Source organism: Peromyscus leucopus, chromosome 22 (assembly GCF_004664715.2).
Source record: "Peromyscus leucopus breed LL Stock chromosome 22, UCI_PerLeu_2.1, whole genome shotgun sequence".
NCBI classification, from domain to species: domain Eukaryota; kingdom Metazoa; phylum Chordata; class Mammalia; order Rodentia; family Cricetidae; genus Peromyscus; species Peromyscus leucopus.
Genome location: NC_051081.1, coordinates 34,491,921 through 34,519,206, shown reverse-complemented (window position 1 = coordinate 34,519,206; position 27,286 = coordinate 34,491,921). Strand labels below are relative to the sequence as shown.

The 27,286-nt window shown below is 41.5% G+C and overlaps 2 protein-coding genes across 8 annotated transcripts in view; one reads left to right on the top strand and one right to left on the bottom strand.

Annotated features, from left to right (window-relative positions):
* Rbks (ribokinase) overlaps positions 1 to 17,931 on the bottom strand; it is an 80,857-nt gene extending 62,926 nt beyond the window's left edge. For 3 of the 4 annotated variants that reach the window (XR_005089747.1, XM_028873981.2, XM_028873999.2), the window contains exon 1: positions 17,688 to 17,926. Coding sequence is in view for 3 of the 4 variants with exons in the window: in XM_028873981.2 (XP_028729814.1) it covers positions 17,688 to 17,779 (92 nt within the window). In the remaining variant the exon portion in view is untranslated. Of the gene's footprint in view, positions 1 to 17,687 lie in introns of all 4 variants that reach the window. The other variant, XM_037198070.1, reaches the window with a different exon arrangement.
* Positions 17,932 to 18,174: 243 nt separating this feature from the next.
* Babam2 (BRISC and BRCA1 A complex member 2) overlaps positions 18,175 to 27,286 on the top strand; it is a 373,611-nt gene continuing 364,499 nt past the window's right edge. For 3 of the 4 annotated variants that reach the window (XM_028873967.2, XM_037198068.1, XM_037198069.1), the window contains exons 1-2: positions 18,175 to 18,288; positions 22,097 to 22,248. In XM_028873967.2, coding sequence (XP_028729800.1) covers positions 22,121 to 22,248 — 128 coding nt within the window. In that variant the 5' untranslated portion in view covers positions 18,175 to 18,288; positions 22,097 to 22,120. Of the gene's footprint in view, positions 18,289 to 21,749; positions 21,814 to 22,096; positions 22,249 to 27,286 lie in introns of those variants that run through there. The other variant, XM_028873970.2, reaches the window with a different exon arrangement.

Below are 27,286 nucleotides of genomic sequence, written 5' to 3'. Positions count from 1 at the left end.
CCAAAGGTGCGTTATACCAATGCCCTAGGCTTTTCTTAACCCGGTCAAGTTGACAATGGAGATCAACCTTCACAGAAGCATTACATGGCTTCCCTTTAATTCAAACACAAGGCTTAGCAAAACGCCAAAGACAGACAAATTAAAATGCTCAAAGTGGGGGCGGTGAGAGAGAGAGAGAGAGAGAGAGAGAGAGAGAGAGAGAGAGAGAGCGAGCAAGGAAAAGAGAAACAAGGTTGCTATCATTTAAAAGTTAAAATAGTATAAACTTTTGATTGAAAAACCAACAGACAAAATCATGCCCAAGACATATTTAAACCAAGAACAAATTCATGGCTTACAAAATGTTGCAGTTTTGAACTGGACAGAAAGGAACACTGTACACATGCTCACAGACAGCCCTGCAGCCGTCCCCGCCACAAGAAGCCGCGTGGTTAGATATGGTTTTGAAGCAGGAGGCCTGACCCACTTACTGATTTCATTATCTTGACAGCTCTCCCCTCTTTGAACCAGCTTCTGCTCTTGCAAAACAGTTTAATAATACTTGTCAACTCCTGAAATGCCAGGGTTTTCTGCTCAGAGTGAATTCACTGACAGGTGTTACCAGAACAACCTATCAATTGCTTTTAACTTCTTGACAATGAGGCGGCTGTTACAGGTTCTCAAGAGATGATTTCAACCACAGGAAGGGATGACCGGGTGATAGGAAGATTGCAAGTCTTCCAACCAAAGAAGTCACACTAATACCTGCTTTGGCAAAAATCAAGAAACATGTTGCTTTTTGGCTTTTGCACTGGCCCTTCCTTCTGGTTGCAAGCTTTTGGCATATAACACGCTTCTATGATAAGAGACTGTATATTAGTTAATACCTAATTAAAATTCATACTAATTATTCCTGCTGCCTGTATTTTTCCACCATTTCTGTTCTCCTCAGCATTTGTGTATGTCACATTTAAAAGGTTAAGTGTAATTTCAAAATCAAGTTGTCACTTTCGAAAACATGAGTGAACTTAGAGGGCATTGTGTTAAGTGAAATAAGCCAGGAATAGAGTGGTAAATACCACATGATCTCATTTATTTGTGGAGCCTAAAAAAGTTGAACTCATAGAAGTAGAGTGGAAAGGAAGTTACCAGAGGCCAGGGGGGCCTAGGTAGAAGAGGGAACTGGCTACAAAGTCTCAACTAGATAATAGGAATAACTGTCAGGATTCCATGCATAACACGGTGATGACAGTGGAAAGTATTATACTGTATACTCTAAAATAAATGTTGAGTATTCTTCACCACAAAACAATAAATGTTTGAGGTGATAACTACAAAATGAACACATGTATTGAAATATTACACTGTAATGCACAAATATATATATTTGTTAATTTAACAGTCAAATTAATAAAATGTATTTCTTCCTCTGTAAAACGATCTTAATCTACTAATTAAAATTGCATTCTGCCAGGCATGGTGGTGCATGCCTTTAATCTCAACACTCAGAAGGCAGGGGCAGGTGGATTTCTGTGAGTTTAAGGCCAGCATGGTCTACATAGTGAGTTCCAGGACAGCCAGGGCTACATAGAGAGATGCTGTTGTTTCATTCCCCCCAAAAACAACAACAACAAAATGCATTCTTTCTAATCTAAACTTGCAGATATATATATGGTTATTAAAGGAATAAAACATCAATTATGCTTTAAGTGGTTAACTGCTTTTGACAAGGGTCTGTCTAACCTTTATCTTTTCCAAACTAAGATGTCATTTTGTCTTAAGATGTAGGTAGGTGGGAGTGCAAACTTGTACAACCACTGTGGAAATCAGTATGGCGGTTTCTCAGAAAATTGGGAATGGATCTACCTCAAGACAGACCCAGCAATACCACTCTTGGACATATACCCAAGGAATGCTCAATCATACCACCAAGATACATGCTCAACTATGTTCATAGCAACAGTATTCATAATAGCCAGAACCTGGAAACAACGTTGATGCCCGTCAACTGAAAAGTGGATTAAGAAAATGTGGTACATATACACAACGGAGTACTACTCAGCAGAGAAAAACAATGACATCATGAAATTTGCAGGCAAATAGATGGAACTAGAAAATACCATCCTGAGTGAGGAAACCCAGACCCAGAAGGACAAGCATGGTATGTACTCACTCATAAGTGGATTTATAGATATAAAGCAAAGGACAATCAGACTGCAACCCACAGCTCCAGGGAAGTGACCTAGCAGAGGGGACCCTAGGATGACTGTGGCTGATAATAAGTTTTGGTTTTACCCAATCACTGGGCAAGCTTTAGTGAAACATTTCACTATTACGATAAGAATTTGTACTGTATCAAGCTGATGAAAGAATATGCTCTCTGTACTTTCAGGAGGGGAGGTTAAAATCTTTTTAGATTTTGGATTAGCCTATAGAAAAATGTCTGCCATAAATCAAACAGTGAAGGGGAAGATGAATAGGAATCTCACTTACACAACTTAAGTAAAACATAGCTCTCTGAACAGATGAAGACAGGTTCCTTCTGTATCCCAGAATCTAATCAATATTTATATGTATAATTCAGCTATTATTTGGCTTAAAAGGGCTTATTGGGAAATGTTATCATTTTTACTATTTCCTACAGAGAAAATATTTTCCAGTTTCAAATAACCCTGGACTTTTGAATTATAACCTGTTTTTAATGTTCAAGCTATCTGTGTATTATTTCTCCTGCAGTTGTACATAAAATGTTTTTACATTAAAAAGGACAAATACTATAGAATTGTATTACATGAAATATATAGAATATACAAATTCATAGAGACAGAAAGATTAGATGTTATCTCAAGATGGAGAAGAAAGGAATATAGAACAATGATTTCCTAAGTACAGAATCTCTGTTTTGTGCGATGGAAAAGTCCCACAGACAGACAGTAGTATCAGGACATAATATGATGAATGTAATAAATCAATACAATTAATGTAATTAATGAATATAATAAATATAGTTATTGAATGAATACTGCAAATATAATCAATGAATACCACAAATGCAATTAATATCATGAGTGTAATTAATGAATATCATGAGTATAATTAAAAAAAAAACAGGAGACATTTGGACATTGTGGCCCTCCCTTACTCATGAGGAATAAGTTTGTTTTCTTAAAGACTTATTTTTATTTTATATATGTGTATGTGCGAGTGTCTGTGTGTGGCCACATGAGTGCCGGTGCCTACAGAGGCCAGCGGATTTTGGATTGCCCTAGAGCTAGAGTTACAGGAGGTTGTAAGCCGCCTAAGGTGGGTGCTGGGCACTGAACACAGGTTACCTGTAAGGGCAATATTCCCTCTTAACCACTGAGCCATCTCCAGAAGTAAGTCCTAACACACCCCAACCCCACTGGATGTATGCATCCATGAAGAGTACTGGGGTTAACACACACATACCATGCTTTTCCTATAAAGGTTACCTAGAGTAACGAACATGTGATTTATAAATTAGGCACAGTAAGAGACTAACAATTAACAATGCTGAAATAGAAGGATCATAACAAAATTCTGCAATAAAATTGCCCATTACCACCATTTTTGCATTTTGGTGCATAAAGGTTTGCTGAACACAAGCACTTTTTTTTTTTTTTCTTTTTTTGAGACAGGGTTTCCCTGTGTAGCTTTGTGCCTTTTCCTGGAACTCACTCTGTAGACCAGGCTGGCCTGGAACTCACAGAGATCCGCCTGCCTCTGCCTCCCGAGTGCTGGGATTACAGGCGTGCGCCACCACCGCCCGGCTGAACACAAGTACTTTTATGCAGTGATAGTCAGTTTGCTAAACAAGAATGATACTAAATGATTAGTGGCCAAGTGATGTATATATAATGAATATGACGGTCAAAGGAGTGATTCATATATATATATATAATATATGTATATATTATATATATATATATATATATGAACAATTTTTTTAATGTTTTAAACAAATCCTCACCACGTAGCTCAAGGTCTGGCTTTCAACTTACTGTGTGGCTTAGGCTTGCTCAGAACTTGGGACCCTCCCACTCTGTTTACTGAGTGTTGGGCTTATTCTCTGTGCGAACGTATCTGGCCTCTGATTCTTAACTATGAAGACACAGAAGCCTATGTCAATAGTCTGTTTTCCAAGCACTTAAATGTTTCTTTGCAGGAGCTGGCAGGATGGCTCAGTGGGTAAGAGCACTCGTTCTGCAGGCACGAAGATGAGGACCTGAGTTTGAACACTCAGCCCCCACGCACAAAATCAGTTTGCCTGTGACCCCAGCACTGGGGTGTGGCGGCAGACAGGAAGATCCTGAGAGCCTGCTGGCCAGCCAGCCTAGCTGAAAAGGTGAACTTGCAGTTCAGTGACAGAGCCCATCTCAAGACAGTACGATACAGAGCAGTAGGAGACATCTTTTTTTTTTTTTTTGGTTTTTTTCGAGACAGGGTTTCTCTGTGTAGCTTTGCGCCTTTCCTGGAACTCACTTGGTAGACCAGGCTGGCCTCGAACTCACAGAGATCCGCCTGGCTCTGCCTCCCGAGTGCTGGGATTAAAGGCGTGCGCCACCACCGCCCGGCTAGGAGGAGACATCTTATCTGGCTTCTGAACGCCCACACCCAGGCTCATACACCTGAACACACATGTGCACCATACACCCCTTGCCCCCCAACCTCAAGTTTCATTTCATTGTCTTTTACCTGGCATTGTTCTTGACAGGAATTTGGAAGTAAGCATTTGTTCTTTTTTATGTCACGTGTATTTTTCCTCTGGTGCTTTAAGAGTTTCTGTTTGTAGGCCGGACAGTGGTGGCTCATGCCTTTAATCCCAGCACTCGGGAGGCAGAGCCAGGCGGATCTCTGTGAGTTCGAGGCCAGCCTGGTCTACAGAGCGAGATCCAGGACAGGCACCAAAACTACACAGAGAAACCCTGTCTTGAAAAACCAAAAAAACCAACAACAACAACCAAAAAAAAAGAGTTTCTGTTTGTAATGGGTTTGTACTGAATTTCATTAGAATGTGCTTTGACATTCTATTTATTTAAATTTATCCTGGTTAGAATTATTTTCTCAATAAAAATCTCTTGACTTTATAAAATTTGGAAAATTTTTAGCTATTATTCTTCAAATATTTTCTGCATCCTTTTTTTAAAGACTATCATCACACTTATTTTAGACTCTTGTCTCAGATTCATACTTTCCTTTGAATTGCTGAGCATATTTATCACTCTTTTAACATGTGTCGATTCCGATATTCCTATCATTGTTGTCTTTCAAGACCTTTTTTCCTCTCTTGGTTATGGATCACATTTATCTGATTCTTCAAAAGTCTAAGGGTTTTGGTTTAGATGCTGAATTTTGCAGGTGTTGCAGTTTATCTTAATTAACTTCATTTTTTTTATTCCCCAAAGGGCATTTGACCTTGTTTTGCAGTTACGTAGATCGTGGACTAGTACGATCCTTTAGGGTTTGCTGTGGGGATCGGTTAGCATGGGTTTAAAACAGTCTTACTGGAGGGTGTGGATTTACCCCTAAATTTACTAGGGTGTGTGTGTGTGTGTGTGTGTGTGTGTGTGTGTGTGTGTGTGTGTGTGTATTATCTCTCCCAACCCCTTAATTTCACCCAAGAACAGTCCTGGAGAATAACAGAAACTTAAATACGAAGGTAGGGAATGGACCAATTTTGTAACTCAAGGCTGTAAGAGGAAGAGGGCACAGGAAATACATGTGCATTTGGGAGTCAGGAAGTAAGGATCTGACAACTATAAATGGCAAAAGGTTTCCATGAGGACCCCGCACAATAAGAAGCTAGGGTGCAGAGGACCAGAAAGGAAGTTGTATTTCAGAACAGGCAAAGTTAATGATGTTCCTTTTAAATTCATTGAGGACAAGAAAAATTTATTTATATATAGTTTATATAACTATTTGTATATTGTTTTACATATATGACTTTCTATTGGGTATATCTTCAAAGAATCAAGTCAACTCCCCCTAGAGATATCTGAACAGACATGCTTACTGCTATGCTATTTACAATAGCCAAGTGAGGGTGTCAGTCTGGGTGCCTGTCACTGGAGGAATGGATAAATATAATGTGACATACATATATACACAAGGAAGTTTTGCTCAACCCCAAAGAATAAAATGATACAATTTTCAGGAAAATTAATGGGGCTGGAAATTGTCATGTTGCGTGAGATAAGACATCTTCACAAGGACAAGAATCCTTTGTTTTCTTTCCTAAGAAGAACTGGGGTGGGGGCCATGAAGGTAAACGGGAGACTGTGCTGGGTGGGGATGGAGACAAAGCGAGAGGACAAGAATGGGTAAATGATGGGTAAACTTGATCAAAGCACATTGTATGCACGTATGGAAATGTCATAATGAAACCTAGCAATGTATACAATTAACAAGACACTAAAACCTAACAAAAAAGACAGTGACAGATAACTACAGAACCAATGCTTTATTTTCTATTTTGCCAATTAATTACAGTAAAAATTTAAATTCCAAAATGACTTCTGTCACCATATTATAATTATCTGGGCTACATCTTCCTGCCATCTGCTGGTGTAGTTTAAAGCAATAAAAATGGATTTTAATTTCATCCTTAACAAAATATAATTAGAAGGATAAATCATGAGGGGGAAAAATCATGTATTTTAGAATTAATTATTAAATTTTCATTTATCTACTATTTCTGGTTTTGGGTGATCATGCTCCCCATTATTATAAGTAATCAACACTTGATTATATTATATTTGAAGTTAACAATATATTTGTAAGCAGGTTGGTTAGGCATAATAAATAATCAAGAACTGATTATATTTAAAATTAACATTAAATATTTATAAGGTGGATTGGATATGCATTATCATCACCTCTGTTTTGGGGAGAAAGTTAAGACTTCAGAGAAGTACTTGCTTATCAGAAATCTTGTAGCTGTCACAAGGGGCTGAACTAAATTTAACTCAGGTCTTCCAGTGCTAACGCTACAGTCTTCATGCTGTTGTACCCCGACAGCATTTGAAAACACTGTGACCATTATAGGAGATATTCCAAATACAGACAAATGTTCAAGTAGCAACTGCAGCTGAACACTGGAAGAGGTTCAGGAGAGACCTGTAGCTTATCCCATCTCACTGCTTCTGTGACTTCCTAAGTTCACGTCCCAGGGGCAGTCTCCACTCTAGTCTCCGAATAGTGCTGACCCCTAGAATTTTATTTGTATTTTAAATCTTTTGCACAGTCTGTTGCCTCTGTCTGAAGTGCCTTCCCTAGCTTCCTTACTTAGCTAAGTTATCCACATCCTTTACAATTCAGCTCGGTCTGCCCCCCCCCCCCCCCCCCGCATTCTAATGCAGCAGTCCAGGGTGGCTTAGGGACCTTGCCTCTGATCTAGTCATCTGCAACGTTTCTTTCACGTCACGTGTGCCATACACACTTCTGTATCACCACCAGCTAAGGCTGCACCTAGGTACACACTGCCTCGATAAACTTGCTGCAGCAATACACCAGCGTCAGATAACTATTTCTAGACTGCTTATCATATAAGTACTGCACCAAATACTTTTACTTATCGATTCAAATAGTCATAACACTAAATGCCATGAAAAACTGTTTTCTTCTTCTTTCACAATAAGGAGAATTAAAATCATACACATTGAAAAAACATACCCATGTTTGCTTAAAAGATGGCGAAACTAGGATTTATTCATTTATTTAAAATTTTTTGAGACAGGGTCTCATGTAGTCTAGGTAGGCCTCAAACTCCCTATGTGGCCAAGGATGATCCTCCATTCCGGATTCTTCCGCCACTGCCTCCCAAGTGCTGGGATAACAAGCATGTGCCGCGATGCCTATCTCAGAGTCAGGATGTTTATAGAGTGACTTTTTGTATAAAATACAATCTATTAGAAGAGATCATTTAAATTCATGTGAAATATGAACACAGTTAACTTAAGCTTAATATTCTATGATATTCCACAAAAGAATGACTTAGTTGTGCTGTACAACTTTAACAATTTTGACAAACAATATTCTACAGAGAAGTTTATATAAAAATGTTTGAAATGAATCTGACATTAAATATTTAATATGGGTGGGTTAGGTACCTTGCCATCTTTTAATGTTTCTACAGAGCAGTTTATATAAAAAGTCTGAAATGAATGTACATCATAACATAATAAATATGGACTGATTATATTTGTTAGTACAAAGAGAAAAACATAGTTATTAAAAAATTCACAAAAGACTAAACTCTGGGTATGTGTTGTTTATGGAACACATTTAATGCTTAAAGGTTGGAAAAGATATACCAGGCAAATATCAATTACAATAACTCTGGATAGCTTAAACAGCCAAACAAGAAAGAAAATAGCAGAAAAAGAGAAGGTAATAATTATAGATTGAATATACTAATGAAATAGCATCAAATATATATAGTATAAAACAAAAATAAACATAGCTGTAGCTAGAAAGATAAGTCCATCATATATACGTATAAATGGTTTTAATATAATTCTTTAAATTTTTATTAATCATTAATTATTTTTCCCCAGCCTGATCAGTCAAGTCCCATTCCCCCTCCCCCCTGTGTCGTGTCCCCCCACTCCTTCCAGCCTCCCCTTAGTTCTTAAGTATATAAAGTACTAGGCACATGAAGTCAACTTGAACTGGTGAATTTGTATAAAACCACAGCTTCATTCCTTTCAAGTAAGGGTCAGTGAGAGGGGAGCCCACTTCCTTATAAACTACCCAGTTTTAGGTGTTCATAGAGCATCACAAAACGAGTGAAGATATGATGTGCATGCTTGTATTCCTTTACTCCACCCATGTTCACCAAGTAGCTATCCTGAGCAAGACGCTGTGATACCCTGAGTACAAACAGTGCACTTCTTTTATTATTCTTACTTTAGCTAAGACAAACTGTCTATTTTCTTTTGGCTTTAACATAAAATCAAAGAAATACTTGTCTCTGATAAGGGTCTCACCATGTAGCTCTGGCTTGTTTGGAACTCACAGAGACCTTTCTGTCTCTGCTTCCCAAGCGCTGGGATTAAAGGCTTGCACCACCATGGCTAAATTTTATTTTTTAATGTTTTTTTGAGATAGCATCTCTTGCGGCCTCAATTGTTCTCTAACTTGTAACATACCCAAAACTGACCTTGAACTCCCGTCTCCATCCCTCACGTGTTGACATTACCACCACTTAAGGGTATGTACCGCCAAAGGTGACCCTAGTGGACTTAAACACCAAGATCTCTAAGATCTTTGGTTGAAAACACAGATAACTGAAAATCATACCTTTATTTATCACTTAAAAATGAAGACTCTTAATCAGAATCCCTTCCCCCAAATATTACGGTCTGACCAATGGTAAAAATTCACTATAAAATATATTTCCATATATGTAAATATATGTAAAATATAATTTGTACCTGGGTATGGTAGCATAGTCCTAACTAGTTGGGAGACTGAGGAAGGGGCATCACTTGAACCCTTGAGTCTGAGGCCAGCCTGGGAACAAAGTAAGACGTTGTCTCAAATAAAACACACACACACACACACACAAACACACGCACGTGCACAATTTACAGAGGGTACTTAAGAAACCACTGCACAAATTTCTTTGTGCAACATTACAGAATTGTATTTCAAGATTTTGTTTCCGACCACAAAAGGAAAAGCCAGTACCTAAGATGTGATGTATTTGGAAAACAAACCCAAAACCAAACTATAACAAAATATCCCAAACAAAAAACCCAGACCTAAAACAAAAACAAACAAAACCAAGTTTTATTTAGATGACAAGCCAACCATATACAAAGGTAATTTGTAGTTGGCTCTGCAGCAATAGAAGACATGATTCAAGTCCAGCATGTCACAGAATAACTGTGAAATAAGGCAAGGATATTGAAAGGTTTGAATGCTCATATGAAGATTTAAGATCTCAAAATGGTTCCTGCAAATTTGTCATGGACTCTTATATAATACAAAGAAAGTTTGTCCTCCAAGGCCATAAAAGTGGGAATTAAAATTATATTCAAGCCGGGTGGGGGTGGCACATGCCTTTAATCCCAGCACTTGGGAGGCAGAGGCAGGCAGATCTCTGAGAGTTTGAGGCCAGCCTGGTCTACAGAGTGAGTTCCAGGACAGAGCTGTTACACAGAGAAACCCCGTCTCTACAAAAAACCCCAAACAACAACAACAACAACAACAAAAACAACAACAACACCACCACACACACACACACACACACACACACATTCCACGAGGTAACGCTGACTGAGTATGGCTAAGCATGGAAGAACTTCAGTGCAGTCATCTCAGACCATTTTGGGATCCTCCATCTTCAGCATCCATCTCCTTTTGGAAGCTTTCTCTGTGCTTCCAGAGAACTTGTAGGTACTTGCTCCAGAGCATGGATCATGCTTTACTAACTGCAATCTTGCCAATGTCTAGCATATTTTTCATTGTCTTATTATCAAATAATTATCAAAATATTGGAGCAAAATTGGAGCAAAAAAGTTCCTCCCCAGAACACAGAGGAGCTAGTGAGGGATGATGGATGGATACCTTAGTATCAGCAATCCCTCCCTCTCCCCATCTCCTCCTCCCTCTCCTTTTTGAGATAGGGTCTCACGTAGCCGTAGCAGACCTTGAATTCCCTACATAACCGAGGCTGGCCTTGAACTGATTCTCCTGCCAGATCGAAGGTGTGTGCTATCACACTCCGTTTCTTTCTTGTCATTTGGGGTTTACTTTTTTAAGCATCTCTTTTCACAGGAGGTATCAAAATTAGCAAATTTCTCATGGATGATTTCTTCTGGCATTGCAGAATACAAGTGACAGAAACATATTTAAAAATACTGATTTTAAAATATGACTTACAACTTAAAAGCGAACTTTTAAAACTGAAAGAGCAGAAATCATGAAGAATGGCTTTATACTCAAATATGGGGGACTGTCAAATAATTTTCGATTAATGTTCCTGTGATTTTTACTTTACTGAAAATGTGGCCTTAAAAGAGATTTTCCTGATCTAAATATGATAATATGCTTTAGTCCAACCAAGGCTACAACGGTGGCATCAAAGGAAATTTCTGTTAGCATCCCCTCACTTTCCTAGAAGCCTTTTATTAGGCTGGTTGTTACAGCACCAGGAAGGCAGGACGGGAGTGATGCTTTGTAAGTTCGCCTGCATAAATGTATGTGCACCCAGTGTACGCCTGATGCCTGTGGAGGTCAGAAGAGGGCGTCGGACCCCCTGGAGCTGGAGTTATAGGCAGTTGTGAGCCACCCAGTGTGGGTGCTGGGAACCGATTCCGGGTCCTCTACAAGAACAAGTGCTCTTAATTGCTGAGCCATCTTTTTAGCCCATTTTTAAGAAAATATTTTTTCTTATTTATTTGTTAAGTAATCTAGGTTTACTGCTTCCTTTATTCCAGTGTCTACTTCAAATCTTTTGAGCATTAAGCCATCGTTTTCTGATTTGCTAAGGATCAAGTTACATGTTTGAGTGAACTTGAGCTTTTCTCTGAAGCCGTCCCTTCCCAGCGGCAGCGTGGAAAAAGACAACGCACGTGTGAGCTGACATCATGGTCAGTTGCTTTGGAAACGTGGACTGAACTTGTCTCAGAGCCAGTTTGGGGCTGCGGAGAGGCTGAGGGGGAGGCGGTAAATGAAACGAATCCTCGAGATATTGAAGTGCTCCTGGAGTTCAGAGCTCCGTGATCTCATCGTGCCTCACAGCTTTAAATATCATTTATACACCCATGACACATTTATAGATCTGTCTATCCAGACTGGACTTCTCTGGCTGCCACACTCCTGTATCTGCCCTTTTGACCCCTTCAATCTCATAGGTCAGCTGTCTGACGGGTACTCCAACGCTCACACGTCAACCCTGAGCTTGATACAGTCTTCCACATCTGGGGCAAAGGGCAACTTCCCCTTGCAGCGGCAGAGCCACACAACTTGGAGTCGTCTGGCCTGATGCCCACAGCACGTCCTTTTAGTCGCACTTTTTATCCATCCAGAGTACGATCCAATGTTCTTCAATGACCCCCCAATCTTTTTTTCCCTCCCAAACCACCAAACTCCTCCTTATTAACCATTCAGGACCTTTGCATAACACATTCCCCTCGCCTGCAGTATTCTGCCCTCAGCTAATGTATTCTCGCTTCTTTCCTACTTTAGGAACTTATGCAAAATCACACTCCTCAGTGAGGCTTTCTTTGGCTGAGGATCTAAACTTAGGCTTCCCGTCCTTCCTTTGTGATTTCTTCGGAAGCACTGAACCTAGGACACAGTGTGATCTGCTTATTTTCACTGCGGCCGCCTCCTTCTGTAGCTCTGTAAGCAGCCATATTTGTCTATGTCTTTTCTACACAGGCAGACACTGATCTGTAGTGTACATGCAAGACAAATTGACTGGATGACTGAAAAGAATGGGTGATATGTATGAAATAGGGAGTTAAAGTATGACTAGAGAAGGTCTGTAAACTGAGCACACAAAAATTACCATGTATTTTCATGGAACTTTGGCTTTCTCTCTCCTGAGAACAGGCTTGTGTTCCCTTTTCTTTGTAACATGAACCCTTTTTTACAGACAGGGTTTCAAGTAGTTCAGACTGGCCTTCAACTCCACTGTCGCTGAGGATGACCTTGAAGTCATGAGTCTTGGGCAGCCACTTCCCAAGTGCTGGATTCCAGGCATGTGCCATCATGCCTGACACGCCGTGAAACCTTAGCCATGGGTGTTCAAGAGAAAGGATGAAGATAAATGGAGATAGGTCTTAAACAATGACAGCTGGACGAGCTAATGAGTTTTAAAAACGATTACTACACAGAGCTTACTACACATAGAGAACTAAAATGAAAGAGGACAAAAATGCTCACTGATTGAATTAGCAGTGTCTGGCACACAGGAATACATAAAGCAAGCTGGACTTGGAAGCCTTCCGGAAGGGAAGTCGGGAAGCAGTTTTCCTTCGGAAGTGATTCTATAGTATCTACGGGCATGATGTTTCAGCGGTTACAGTTAAACGCAGGCAAGAAAGGAGAGTAATGAAGATACTCTTTAGTTCCGAAGATCTTTAGTTGGTTTTGCTTATCAGTGTCCACGATATACAGTGAATACAGAGACTATAAATTTCCACACAGACTCTACAACAAGGCAGGATGATAGGGAGGAAAGTGACTCTGGAAGACCGGGGCTCCAGCCTTCACTATGCCTCTAACTGGCTGTGGGATTAGGGGCGAGCTGTTTAAGCTCTTGGTCACCTCGCCTGTAAATGTGAGGACGGACTGAGGAGATCCAAAGGTTCCCTAAGTGATAGTGTATGATTATTTGATGCCTATGTTACAGTGTGGGTAAAATGTTCTCAAAGGATATTTATTCATAGTCTCATCTCTGCAACTTGCAACTATATTGTCTACACAGCAAGGGAATGGTAAGGTAGTGAATAAGCTAATAAGAAACTATAAAGGAAGGAGATTGTCTTGAGTTATCTGGCTGGGGTCAATGTAACACAAGTTTTTTTTTTTCTTTCTCTAGACAGGGTGTCTCTGTGTAGCTTTGCGCCTTTCCTGGAACTCACCCTGTAGCCCAGGCTGGCCTCGAACTCACAGAGATCCACCTGGCTCTGCCTCCCGAGTGTGGGATTAAAGGCGTGTGTCACCACCGCCCGGCAGGTTTTTTTTTATTTATAATTATTTTTACGAGTTTTGGTGTTTGACCTACTGTCTTTGTGAGGGAGTTGGATCCACCATTAGAACTTGATTTACGGCCAGTTTTGAGTTGCCATGTTGGTCCTGGGAATTGAACCCGGATCCTCTGGAAAAGCAGCCAGTGCTCTTGACCACTGAGCCATCTCTTCAGCCGCACAAGGGTTCTTACAGTGCACATATAGTAAGAGTCAGATGGATGTCATGTGGGGAAGACTCAACCAACCATCTTTGGCTACGAAGGGGCCCTGACCAAACCAGGATAGAGAAGTTATGAAAGTGTAAAAAACAAATTCTTCCCTATATCCCTCAGGAAGGAAGCCCACCCTACTGACTCCTTGATTTTGGTCCATTGAGTGCTAAGCCAGGCTTATGACCTCCAGAGCTACAATAATATTAAGTCAATCAAATGTGTGGCAAATTGTTTCAGCAGCAAGAGGAAAGTAATACACCCACGACACATCTGTAACAAACAGAGCCAGACCCATTTTTTTTTCCTTTTTTTTTTTTTTGTTTTTTTGAGACAGGGTTTCTCTGTGTAGCTTTGCGCCTTTCCTGGATCTCACTCTGTAGACCAGGTTGGCCTCGAACTCACAGAGATCCACCTGCCTCGGCCTCCCAAGTGCTGGGATTAAAGGCGTGCGCCACCACGGCCCAGACCCAATTTTATACAGGGTTCTGAATAAAAATCAGGTATTTTGTAGGAATTAAAACAAAACAAAACAAAACAAAACAGATCATGAAAACTTTTTCGAAAAATCTGTGGAAATTAGTAGTCTGGGGAATAGTTTTTATTAGTTATTCACATGAAAAATAGAAACTCAGATAGTCTATAAAGAAAATGGCAAGGGAAATTAGTGCATTTATACATAAGATTTTAGGCCCCGGCTTACTTATCTATAAACTGAGGGGCTGGGACCAATAGCCCCTACACTTTCTCTCTCTCTGAATAAGGTTTTAAAATCCTGACATCATAAACGTAGCCTTCACACCCCGAGTCTGAGGAGTAATCACCGTAGACGGTACTAAGGTATTTGCAATATCTGGTCAAGCTTCACAGAAGGTGCTGGACTGAGCCCGGGCTATGCACACACACAACTGAGTAACAACCCTTCAGCTCGGTGTGTTTTTGATGGAACCATTTCTACAGTTGAGCAAACTCTCCATTTTTATATAAAATGAATACCACATTTTATCCTTTGAAGAACCGTCACGAGGATTATCAGTTAGTTAGGATAGGCTCCAAGAAGACGACCCTCTATACACAGGGGTCAGAGACAGAGGTCTGTCTGCCGGCTTTTTGTAGGACTTGGGAGATAGGAATGATTTTTCACATTTCTAAAAGGTTGCTGAAAAAAATGTGACCTAGACCATGTATCACTTACCAAGCTTAAACATTTACTATCTGGAGGTTTACAGGAAGGTGTGCTGACTTCTCTAGAGAAAGGTGCATAAGCCTCCTCACCAAGTGTCTCAAACCATATTGTCACTTAAAAAAAAAATCATGTCCATCTTGCCAAGATATTGGCAAGATATTTCTGAAAAGAAACATTTGAAATGTAGGGACAGACTTGGTGGCATAAGCCTGCCTGTAATCCTGTTACAACAGGATAGCATGGTCAAGGCCTGCCTGAGTCACGCAGTCCAAGTCTAGCATGGGGAACGTAGTGAGATTCTGTCTCAAAATAATAAAAGGTTAGGAGTGTAGTTCAGCAGTAAAGTGCTCACTTGGCATGCAAGGGACCTGGGTTCAATTCCAGTACCACACACACAAAAATATGTAAAATTTAACTATTTGAAGTTCTCTTGCTATCGCTATACTGTATTTATTTATTTATTTATTTTCGGAGCTGAGGACTGAACCCAGGGCCTTGCGCTTGCTAAATCCCCAACCCCTATTGCTACACTTTAAAAAATGATTTTTTTTTAATTTTTAATTCTGTGCACATGTGTAGGTTTGGGCACAGGAATGCAGACCCCTTAGATGTTAGAAGGTGTGGGATCCCCTGGAGCTGGGTTACTGGTGGCTGTGATTCAGTGCTCTGAATGGCTGAGGTCTCTGTCAATCACGCTTTCCTCTACCGGTCTCCTTTCTAGTTCCATCTTTTGATGTTGAATTTGGTAATTTGACAACATATATTTATCTATCCATCTCTCCTATACATCTAGTGTGTGTGTGTGTGTGTGTGTGTGTGTGTGTGTGTGTGTGTACCACACATGTGGAAGGAAGTCAGTTTCTGTCCTTCTACCATAGTGGGCTCCAGGACTGAACTCAAGTCATTAGGCTTAGGATAAGCACCTTTACCCGCCAAGTCAGTGGTCACAATCTTTTTAATGTTGTGACCCTTTAATACAGCTTCTCATGTTATGGTGATCCCCAACCATAAAATTATTATTTATTTTTAAAGATTTATTCATTTATTATGTATACAGCATGTATGACTGCAGGCCAGAAGAGGGCACCAGATCTCATTACAGATGGTTGTGAGCCACCATGTGGTTGCTGGGAATTGAACTCAGGACCTCTGGAAGAGCAGTCAGTGCTCTTAACCTCTGAGCCATCTCTGCAGTCCAAAATTATTTTTGTTACAATTTCATTACTGTAATTTGCTACTGTTATGAATCATAATGTAAATATCTGATATACGGACCTCTAAAGGGTCGAGACCCACAGGTTGAGAATAACTTCCCTAAGCCCTCTTGATGACCCTGATAACAATTTTTAAATATTTTATTAAGAATTTTTTTATTCATTTTACATACCAATCACAGACCCCCCTCTTCCCTCCTCCCTAAGTGATTTTTTTTTTTTTTTAAAGACAGGGTTTCTCTGTGTAGCCTTAGCTGTCCTGGAACTCACTCTGTAGCCCAGGCTGGCCTCGAACTCACAGAGATCCGCCTGCCTCTGCCTCCTGAGTGCTGGGATTAAAGGCGTGCGCCACCACTGCCCCAATTTGTAAATGTTTTTAGCAAGATTAAGTTGGACATGTTGGACATATGAAGACCCTGGAGCTATTTTTAAAAGTAGATATAGGTAGTTTGGTGCAACCATTTGGTTACTTTGATTACACCAAGGCCTTATTTCAAGGTTTTCTGTTATCATTTGGAAAAAGGTTTAGGGACAGCTGAGGTCTTCATCATAGTAGACTTAATCATTTAAAAAATGATATTAAGTTGCATTATATTAGAAATGTGATCATTAACAAACAGAAGTGGAGTGGTATGAATCTTTTTGGAGTATCTGAGTTATTTTTCTACAACATGTATACTTTTATGCTTAAAAAACTGTTTTCATAAAAAAAGATGACAAACCAGAAGGCTCTTTCCTTCAATCTCTCTGATTAACTCAACTATTTTCATTTAGCATGTTTTTTCATCACTATTTGTTCATAGTTTTTTAGTGAACATAATTTTTATGTTTTTTTTTTTTTTTTTTTGGACTCACACTTGGGTTTATCACAAGGTTGACCCACGGTTCACTTCTACATGAAAGTAACCTGTAAACATGGGACACTGCAGGAATGCCAGCGATCGACAGAGTTGAAAAGGTGTGTGTCTTTTTGCCTGGACGCCTTATTTCGCCCGTGTTCAAGCGAGTACTACCCAGTTGGGTCTGGTTGACAAAAAAACACTTCTTGTTGTCCTCAGAACAACCCTGTAAGGTAGGCACATTCTCAGAGGTGAGAAGGTCATGGGGCAGCCCGGACAAAAACCAGGGACAGGTGTTTAGGGGAGGGGTCTTTCGGTATCAGAGCTTTCGTTCAGCGGCGCCCAGTCCCCCTTCCCTCGTCATTGACTTGCACAGACTCGAATTCTGCCTTCTCCACGTGAGAAGTCGCGCCGTGGAAACCTAAAAGCTCACTGCAAAGCTCCACGGTGGGTGCCCACAGACCCGAGGCCCGGGCACCCAGCAGGGTGGCTCGCCCTCCCGAGACCCTGCGCTGCGGCGCCCCCGCACTAACCTGACCAGGTCGGTCATGCAGGAACCCACCACCACCACCGCTGCCGCCACCTCCTCCTGCCGGGGCCTCGCGGGCTCCCCGGACGCCGCCATTCCCAAGCCTGGCTAGCTCTAGCTCAACCCCGGACGCTGCCCTTTGCCCTTTGCCTGAACCCGTAACCAGGGACGCCGCGCCTTCCTCCCTAACGACGCGGGCGTGCTCCGCGCCGGGTTGGGTCGCCCACCCTAATGCCCGTGAAACCTCCCGGGCCTCCGGCCCAGTCCCGGTTCTTCTGGGACCCACGTTCCCGCCGCGCCGCACGGCGCGAGGCCGAGCCGCCACGGCCAGAGTCGGCCCGGCTCGCCAGGCTCGAGGCGGGAGCCGCGGGGAACCTTCAGGCACTACCCGGCCGCCTTCCTTCGCTTCCGGCCGGGCTCGGCGCGGGGACGCGCACGCCCGGCCGGCTCCGGAGCGAGGGGTGGGGGGCGGGACGTCCGGGGAGGGGGAGCGCGCACGCATCCGGCCCGCGGTTCGCGCGCAGGTCGGTGCGTCGGTCGGGGGCGCGCTCGGGTAACCAGTACCCCGTCTGGTCGCCGGTTACTGATCGGACTTTAAGTTCCAGGTACCTGGACCCGGGCTGGTGCGGGGAGGTTGGATCTCAGTCGCACAGGTGGCGCAGAGAGCCGTGTTTGAATCTGGCCCGAGAGCTAGCCTCTTCCCCAAGAGAAGGCCCGCGTTCCAAAGATGCCCCGCTCGCCCCCAGCACGCGGATCCCCCTCAAGAACGAGCCCCCAAAACCCGAGGCTTCTCTCTCTCTCTCCACATATCTTGCTCACTCATGGCCCCCGATGAAGCCCGCTCCTTTTGCGCTTAATAGGGGGGGAAACATCGTACAGTTTGGGAGAGAGGGTTGGATCCCTTTAGGTTTTCCTCAGAGTGGGTGGCCATTCTTTGGATCTGAACCGGTTCGCTCTCCCCATCCCTCCCCGATGTTGCCCCAGTGGAGAAATTGCTCCCCCGCCGTAACTTCCTTCGTGCGCCATATGACGTGAACGTGATGCAGCAGGAGGCCACCCCTTTCCGTTCCATGACGTCAACGGGGCACATGTTTCCGCGTTTGTCATCCTCCTAATTGCAAGAGCCTGGTCGGTGCTTTATACGTCTTTGTATTCCCCAGATAGCCAGCCCACCAAAAGACCTCATGTGACCCTACCTTACGGCAGCAGATTTCTATAAAAATCATAGATTTGCATTTTCCTCCTGCAATACGTCAAAATCAGGAAATACAAATTGCAAAAATCAAGCGTTCAAGAAAGGCTGGTCACCGAAAATTCCTGCCCCTCTGGGTTCTGTTATAATGGTGACGTGTGTAAAAAAGAGGGTGTGTGTGTGTGTGTGTGTGTGTGTGTGTGTGTGTGTGTGTGTGTGTGGTTTGTTTCCAGTCCATATCCCTGCATATTGTACCAAAAGATCATCCTTTTTTTTTGTTTTATTCAAATTCCTGATTTGAGAGTCAGTATAGTTTTTTCCTCTTTGTTAGAGAATTCACCCTTCACAACTGAGACATCTTAAAGCTGCACAAAACCGTGCACTGTCAAAAAATTGTATTTTTTCTGCTCCGGAAATAAAGACAGAAATCCGTTCCCTCAGGTGTGATCCTAAAGTCTTGACACTTGCTGAAGTGGAATGGGTTGTCATTGTCACTGGTGTGGTTTGGCATCTGGAGTAGGTTTGTTTCTTTTGGCATTTTAGCTAGTGAATCATTCAGACTAGCATCAACACTGGATCAGCAGTAGCCTCGCTGATCTCTAGTTGTAAAGCCATCATGTGTATAAATTCATAACCATGTCTTCATATTTAACAAGGTGTATGCTTTAAAAATTCACCTGGCTGCTTCCTTTAGTGGCCAATGGAATTAATGCTTGAGAGGAAAATAGGAATAGGGGCCTCTGAGAGAAGTCTGGATTTGGATTCTAATCCTTCTGTTCGCTCTGTGTGTGACATTAAGTAACTTGGTCTCACTGGCCTTCAGTTTTTGTATTCATAAAGTGGAAACACTAGTCATTAAGAAACTACTGTGGGGGGAGTGGATGGCTGTACAGAGAGGTGAGGAATAGAGAGCTGTGTGAGGTTTGAAATGTGCTAGTTTTGTTTCTCTTTCTTAAGGAAATTTGAGGTAAAATAGTAGATACTGCGAGAAAAAAAATCATGACAAAAATCAATTATTGTTATGAGAGCTCTTTCTGTTTGCTCCTACCACCAGATAACTATTTCTGTGTTTTGCCTGTGATGTAAATAAGCATCCCTTTCAGGAACTGTGACGTTGGTGGGTAGAAGTCAGGTAGGAGTACTGCAGAATTTAGAAAGAGAAATCTTCAAGGTGATCGTGTCAGTTAGTATATTATTCAAAACAGTTGCCCTTCTCGTCTGGAAAATGGGAATTGGAAACCTGCCTTATACAGGTTGTGGATGGCAACACTGCATATAAAAGTGTTTTATAAGTGATGTGATGCTATAAAATGTATGGTTTTTTATGATAGTTACTCTTGCCTTGTGATGGCGTATTAGAATGGTGTGTGGAAGTCATCTACTAAAGAGTCAGAAGAGAATCATTTGGAGACTAAAGTACGTAGTATAGAGCTTAACCACTTCAGAAATATTTCTGGGTGGCATCATGGGATCACCATTGTATTTTTTTTGAAAGCTCTCTATAGTCATCTCTTTATTACTATCTAAAACGATAAAACAAGCATTCAGTTTTGCAGAGCCTGTAAGTCTGTGGGTGCCGTAGTGTGTAGAAACCAGAACCAGAGCAGCAGGCACTCATACTTGTAACGGGGTGGAAATTAATTAGCTTTCAATGTGGGATTAACCTTCCAGTTTGAGAAAGACAATGATTATTTGAATTGACTTATTCACCTCTAAAGTAGCAGCTTTCATTTAGAAGTCTATTAGGAATTCGTGCTCTCTCTCCTCCAGCTCCATGAATATCCAAGTAGCGTGGATGTGATTTATTGCTTTTGTATTATCAAGGGTAGAGACATCTTAGTGCCTGAAAATCAAAGACTGAAAAGACTCCATTAGTTTTTGTTGCTTAGGATCGCGACAGGACTATGTTTTTATAATTTAAGTGTTAAGTACATTTTTTTTTTTGCTTCATTTGTTCCTCAGATTCTGCTGGATTCATTCCCCTCTCGTGTGTGTGTGTGTGTGTGTGTGTGTGTGTGTGTGTGTGTGTGTACTGGTATATATGTGTGTGTATAGCATGTATATGTCTGTGCATATCCATTTGCCTTGGTATACACGTGTGGAGGACAGAGGTCAGTGTTGAGTATCTTCCTCTCTCGTTCTCTCCCTGACCTTGGAGTCCACCATTTTGGCTAGACTGGCTCGCCAGTGAGCCCTGGTGATCTGCCATGCTGTGACCCCCAGTGCTGGGGTTACATGTGTGTCACAGGGCCTGGCTTTTTATGTGGTTGCTGGGAGTCTGAACTCATGTGTGTTCAGCAAAGCATTTTACTCACTGAACTGTTTTCTCAGGTACCTCCCACCCTATCAGTTTTTGAGGGTATATTCTCTCCATCCCTAAATATTTCTCAGCTTTGCTCCCCTTATTCATGTATTTAAAATTTAATTTGATTAAATCTATTATTTGAGGCCATATTCTGAGCATAGGTCTCAAGTAATCAGTATCCATGATCCTGACCAGTAGTTAATAAAGCTTGCTTCAAATTTGGCTAAAAAAAAAATCTATCATTTGAACTTACCACGTAATTTATATATTATTAAAATGTTACTGAATACTAAGTGTATGTTAAATGCATTTGTTATATGTGAGAATTTCGAGTTGTGGTCTTTCTTGGGGAGAGTCCATGTAAACAGGTAATTATAATCCACCAGGGAAGGACTTATTAAGAAAGGGCTGTCAGCCATAAATGATTTCTAGTAAGTAACAATTGGTTGTGTGTGCTTTAGAGTTTTGTACGTTGTTGCCGGTAAAGCTCTTTGTCCTCATGGGGACACGGGTGGAGGGGTTCCTAACGCAGTGATGTGTGTTTTGTGTGTTACGGGGACAGGACTGTTAGGGAAGGCTTCTCCAAATCAACAAATCGGAAGAGTGGTTATGACATGAGCCATGTCCTTTAAGGTATTGCTCTAGTGGAGGATCGTCTTTGGGAAGGAGGAGGGGATTGTACTTCAGGGTTCCTTTCATTCCTGAAAAGCACAGGACTGCCCATGCCCTGAATATCTGAGCAGCAGGGATCTGGTTTCTTCTAGAAGACTAAGGGTGGAGGTGTTACCAGGTCACAGAGCACTTGCTCATACGAGAGAAATTCTGAGCACCGTGCTAGCTTCCAGGAAGCTAGTTACATCTTTATCTCTATATTGTATCTGGTGCATTGATCACCTTTCTTTCTTTCTACTTTCAGTGGTGACTCATAAATCCAGTTAAAATGTCTCCAGAAATTGCCTTGAACCGAATTTCTCCAATGCTGTCCCCATTCATATCTAGCGTGGTCCGGAATGGAAAGGTGGGGCTGGATGCTACAAACTGTTTGAGAATAACAGACTTGAAGTCTGGGTATGTATCAGAGCTAACGCAACTTTACCTTTCTAGTAAACTTCTTACTGGAAATTCATGAAAATTGACCATCTCTGGTAGCTTTCAAGTCATGATCTCACTACCGGCTGATTCAGTTGAGTTAAAAAAAATGCGTGTGTGTGTGTGTGTGTGTGTGTGTGTGTGTGTGTGTCTGTGTGTGTGTGTCTGTGTGTGTGTGTGTCTGTGTGTGTGTGCTGAGGATTGAACTCAGGGTCTCACACATGCTACAGAAGAACTTGACCACAGAGTTACATGCTAGTCCCCGATTCATTTGGTTTTGTTTAATTCTTGACACTTCATGCTTTGTGTGAGTGTGTTCACATGTGGGCATTAAGGGCCATTTATTTCTACTGTTCATGTTCTAATATTCATGTGTTTTTTCTGGCTTATCTCTTTGGGTTTTAGCACGTGGATTTTTCCTTCACTGGCTTGCTTTCTTGTTTACTGCAATCTGACATACACTGTAAGAACTGGGTGTAGAGATGCTGTGTCTGACATCATTTGATAATCTCCCTTAATACAAAAATTATAATAGCTAGCCAGAATGAGTCATTCTTCATAATGGGGTCAAAGCATCCAGTCTCACACCTGGATATATTGTATTAAAAAAATACAAAACAAAAAACCCCAAACAAAACAAATTTAAGAAAAGAAAAAAGAAGTGGAAAATCCTGCTGCACATTTCATCTGAAAATAAAATTAGAGCTACAGAAAAGATTGAAAAACACTACAGGAAATTACAGTGGTAAACTTGGTTGTCAACTTGACGGACCTAGGAAGAGGGACCCTCACTTGAAGAACTGCCTCTATCTATAAGATTGACCTGTGGGCATGTCTGTCGGGCATTTTCATGATTGCTGAATGGTGGAGGAAGAAGTCTTAGTCCATTGTGGGCGGTACCATCTTTGGGCGTGTCAGCCTGGGCTGTATGAGACGTGTAGCTGAGCAGTATCCCGAGGATGCAAGCCAGTGGCCGACCCTGCTCCAGGGTCTGTGTCTCAGTCCTTACCTCGGGTTCCTGCTTGAGTTCCTGCTCTGGCTTCTCTCAGGGATGGACCAGAGCCTGTAAAGTGTAATAAACCCTTCCCTAAGTTGATTTTGGTCAGGGTTTTATCAGAGCATCAGAGAAGCCAAGTAGGACAGAAATTCACATGGTTTTTACCATTACTGATCATTTCACAGTTCTCATTTGAGATGAGCTGTTTTCCTCTTCCATGGCCCAGGATTAATCCAGAATACAAACTGGATTTAATTGCCAGGTGTCCTCCATTTCCCTAGCCTGTCTTTAGTCTTTCTTTGTCATGAATGACCTTGGCATTCTTCAAGAATATTGGCTAGTTACTTGGTGATATGTCCCTCCATATGTGTCTGTGATGTGTCCCGCTGTATGATGCTTTCTTACATCCGAGTCAGAACTATATCCCCTTCCCCCAGAGCACTACAGCAGTGTGGTTCCACCCCAGTGCATCCGATGCATGTCTATCTGATGTTCATGTCGTTTTGGGTGATCCTCCTGCCTCAGCCTCCTGAGTAGCTGGGATAGCACACACCACACCCACTCAGCCACACAGCGGGGACCTCAACACCACAGTGCTGCTAACCTGTGCTTTGACCCATTGGGCACAGTCTACGCATTTTCAGTACGCGATCTGTCCAGTTTCTGATGTGGTTAGTGGGGTGGATGGAACCTCTTAGTAAGCCAGGGAGTAAATATCTGTTGTTATTTGTTCCCCGCTTTTGTCTTTGGGAGGTCTGTCAAGTGGCTTTGTGATGTTTTGACATATCCCCATTTTTTTTTCCTCACAAGAAATGTTGCTTTTTTTTTTTTCTCCCATATGTAAGAGCAAGCAAACAAGGTTTTATTGAGAAGTACAGTAATGGCATCAGAGAGGAGAGGGTAGGAGATGGGTGGTCTAAGATGTTGCATCCTTGGTTCTCTCTTAGATATCTTTATCAGATTCTTTTACCTTAACACTTTTTTTTTAATGCCGGATCTATTTCTATTTAGTCCGTCTATGCGTGTAAACATGCATGTACCCCAGTGCATGTGTGGAAGTCAGAGGAGACAACCTGGGTCCTGCGGATTGATCTCAGGTCATCAGGCTTGGGTGGCAAGTGCCTTTTTGCCCGCTCAACCATTTCATTGATTAGTATTTCTCTTTCCTTTAGACCTGTAGTGCTCAGGGTTATGGGCTGTAATTGGGATCCGTATTTCTAATTTCTGTTTACTCCTCCATGTAGGGCACAGTACACATAGAAAGTATCGTCTGAGGAGATGTTTTGGAGGTTATAAGAACAGTCTTGTTAGTAATTGTAGCTAGCTACCCTTGACGAGATACTATTTAAGTACCCATCTTCCATATTTGACTGATAGGCTGAATAGATAGGCAAGAGCCAAATCAAAGCAAGGTTTTTTTTTTTTTTTGTGTGGTAATTCCTCCTTGCTTCCCGTATGGACCTTAGATTTGCCTGTATCCTTTAGGACCCTATACACCCCTAAGCTCCATCGCTCGCCGTCAGTCTCTTAAGGATAGAGATCTTACTGAACCTATTTGTGTTCTTCTGTGAGTTTGCCATGGCGCCTCCATGTGTAATGTGGGAAACAGGGGCCGAATGAGTGGGTGCATGGGATAGGAGTTTCACAGACAGGTTACTTAGTTTGGGGGTCAGAGTAGTTTTGTTCTTGTGGCTTGGAAGGCTTTTGATGGTCTTGCTAACATTTAATTCTATTACATATCATTCTAAAAATTGATATTCCCTGACAAACAAGCCGATGCCTTTGAAATTATAGCAAAAATACATTACAGCATTAGATGTATTCTTTAAAAAAATTTTGCGGGTTGGGGATTTAGCTCAGTGGTAGAGCACTTGCCTAGCAAGTACAAGGCCCTGGGTTAGGTCCTCAGCTCCAGGAAAAAAAAATTGCATTTATTTATATGTTTTTAGATTTATTTATTTCATTTTTATGTGTATGAATGTTTTGCCTGAATGTATGTATGGGCACTATGTGCGTTCCTGGTGCCTGCAGAGGTTGGAAGAAGGTGTCGGATCCGTGGAGCTGGAGTTAACATATGGTTGTGAACCACAGTGGTGCTGAGAACCAACCCTGGGTCCTCTACAAGAGCAACAAGTGTTCTTAACCACTGAGCCATCCTACCAGCCCCAGATTTATTCTTTTAGGTAGAATGTATACTGAGAACCAAAGGGGTCACTGTTAATTACAGGGAACCGTCCCATGAGCTTTCTAAAGGTTTATTAATTCTCTGCTGTGTGGTGACTTGATCACAGACTCGTGCTATTTGCAGGATGCCGTACTTTGTCATTTTTAGTGAGTTTTGTAATCTTGATGATGTCTGAGTGTCTGATCAGCACTCTGTAATGATGCCTGGCAAGTGTAACGGGGAAGGCAGAGCAACTCACTGCAACCTGTGGCAGCCGAGCCTTAGTATCCTTTTTTGGCATATTGCAGTGACTCAACCTCACTGGCACATGGCTGTGTTCGGGGCATCTGCTGTGACATCTCATCCACCCACAACTACCTGTTGCATTTTTTTTGGGTGCATGTTCTGAATTTCGTTACTAAGTTAAAAATAGATACTCAGTGTAAGTACTTGATTACTGAAGAGGGTAATTTTAAAAGATGAGTGGTGTGCGTTCTTATGATTGAGCTCAGTTGGGCTGTGTCTGTCTCTAGCTTTCTTTCTTCGTCTGTCTGGAAGGAAGCTGCTGTTCTGGGAGGCAACAGATTAATTTAAAGATGGCAGTTTTAATGCTTTAGTATGTAGATGTTCACTTGGCTTTTCATAGTGCTTTCTTTTCTCTTTTGATCGTAGTCTTTCTCCCTGAGCATGTCTTCATTCTCTCTCTCTCTCTCTCTTTCTATCTCTATCTCTATCTATCTATCTATCTATCTATCTACTATAATTTTTTTTTGAGATAGGTTCTCTCTACATAGCCCATCTTGAAACTCACTATGGCCTCGAACTCAGAGATCCATCTGCCTCTGCCTCCCTAGGTCTGAGATTCATGTGCTACCATGCCTGTCCATACTTTATATATTTACTATGCATAAATGTATCTCTAGCCGGGCAGTGGTGGCGCACGCCTTTAATCCCAGCACTTGGGAGGCAGAGGCAGGCGGATCTCTGTGAGTTCGAGGCCAGCATGGGCTACCAAGTGAGTTCCAGGAAAGGTACAAAGCTACACAGAGAAACCCTGTCTTGAAAAACCAAAAAAAAAAAAAAAAAAAAAAAAAATAAAAAAAATAAAAAATTTTATATATATATATATCTCCAAGCAGTATTTTATTTTGCCTGTATAAAAAGTGTTTTCAAGTGATATACTCTATATATTCATGTGAAATTGGCTTGTTTTGCTATTTTTCCTATTACCAATTTTTTTTTTGAGACCTGGTGTTACTCTATTGTCTAGGCTGACCTTGAACTCACAATTCTGCTTCAGCCTCATAAATTCTGGGTTTACCATGGCTGGTTTATCTAGTTTTAAGCTGGTAAGATTTGTGTTTATAGCCATCATTCTTTCATTTGAACTGGTATATCATAGTTCATTGTGTGAATTTGTCCCCCATTGTAATTTAATATCTTTTATTTATTCTTTGACAATTTCATGTATGTATACAATGCATCTTTATCATGCACATCCATCACTCCCTTATTCCGTTCCCCACAAACACTCCTCAGCATGTCTCTCCCACTTTAACATGCTCTCAGGTTGTAATTCATTATTAAATATATTTTTTTCTGACAAAAAGTACCATAGTGAACATTCTGTTTTATCCACACAAGAAGATACATATGAGAACATTGTCTCAGGCAGAATTTCTCAACCTGGGTATGTTTATCTATTAGTGTTGTAAAAGCAAGAGAGTGAGTCATAGCAACATTCAAGAAGGGGGAAAAAAAAACAGAGTGGAAACTCTAAGAATATGTCATGTGTAGTAAGGATAAAGAGCATTTTGTGAATTTTCAGTAAACCAAGTAAAAGTGTTCTGGGTGGG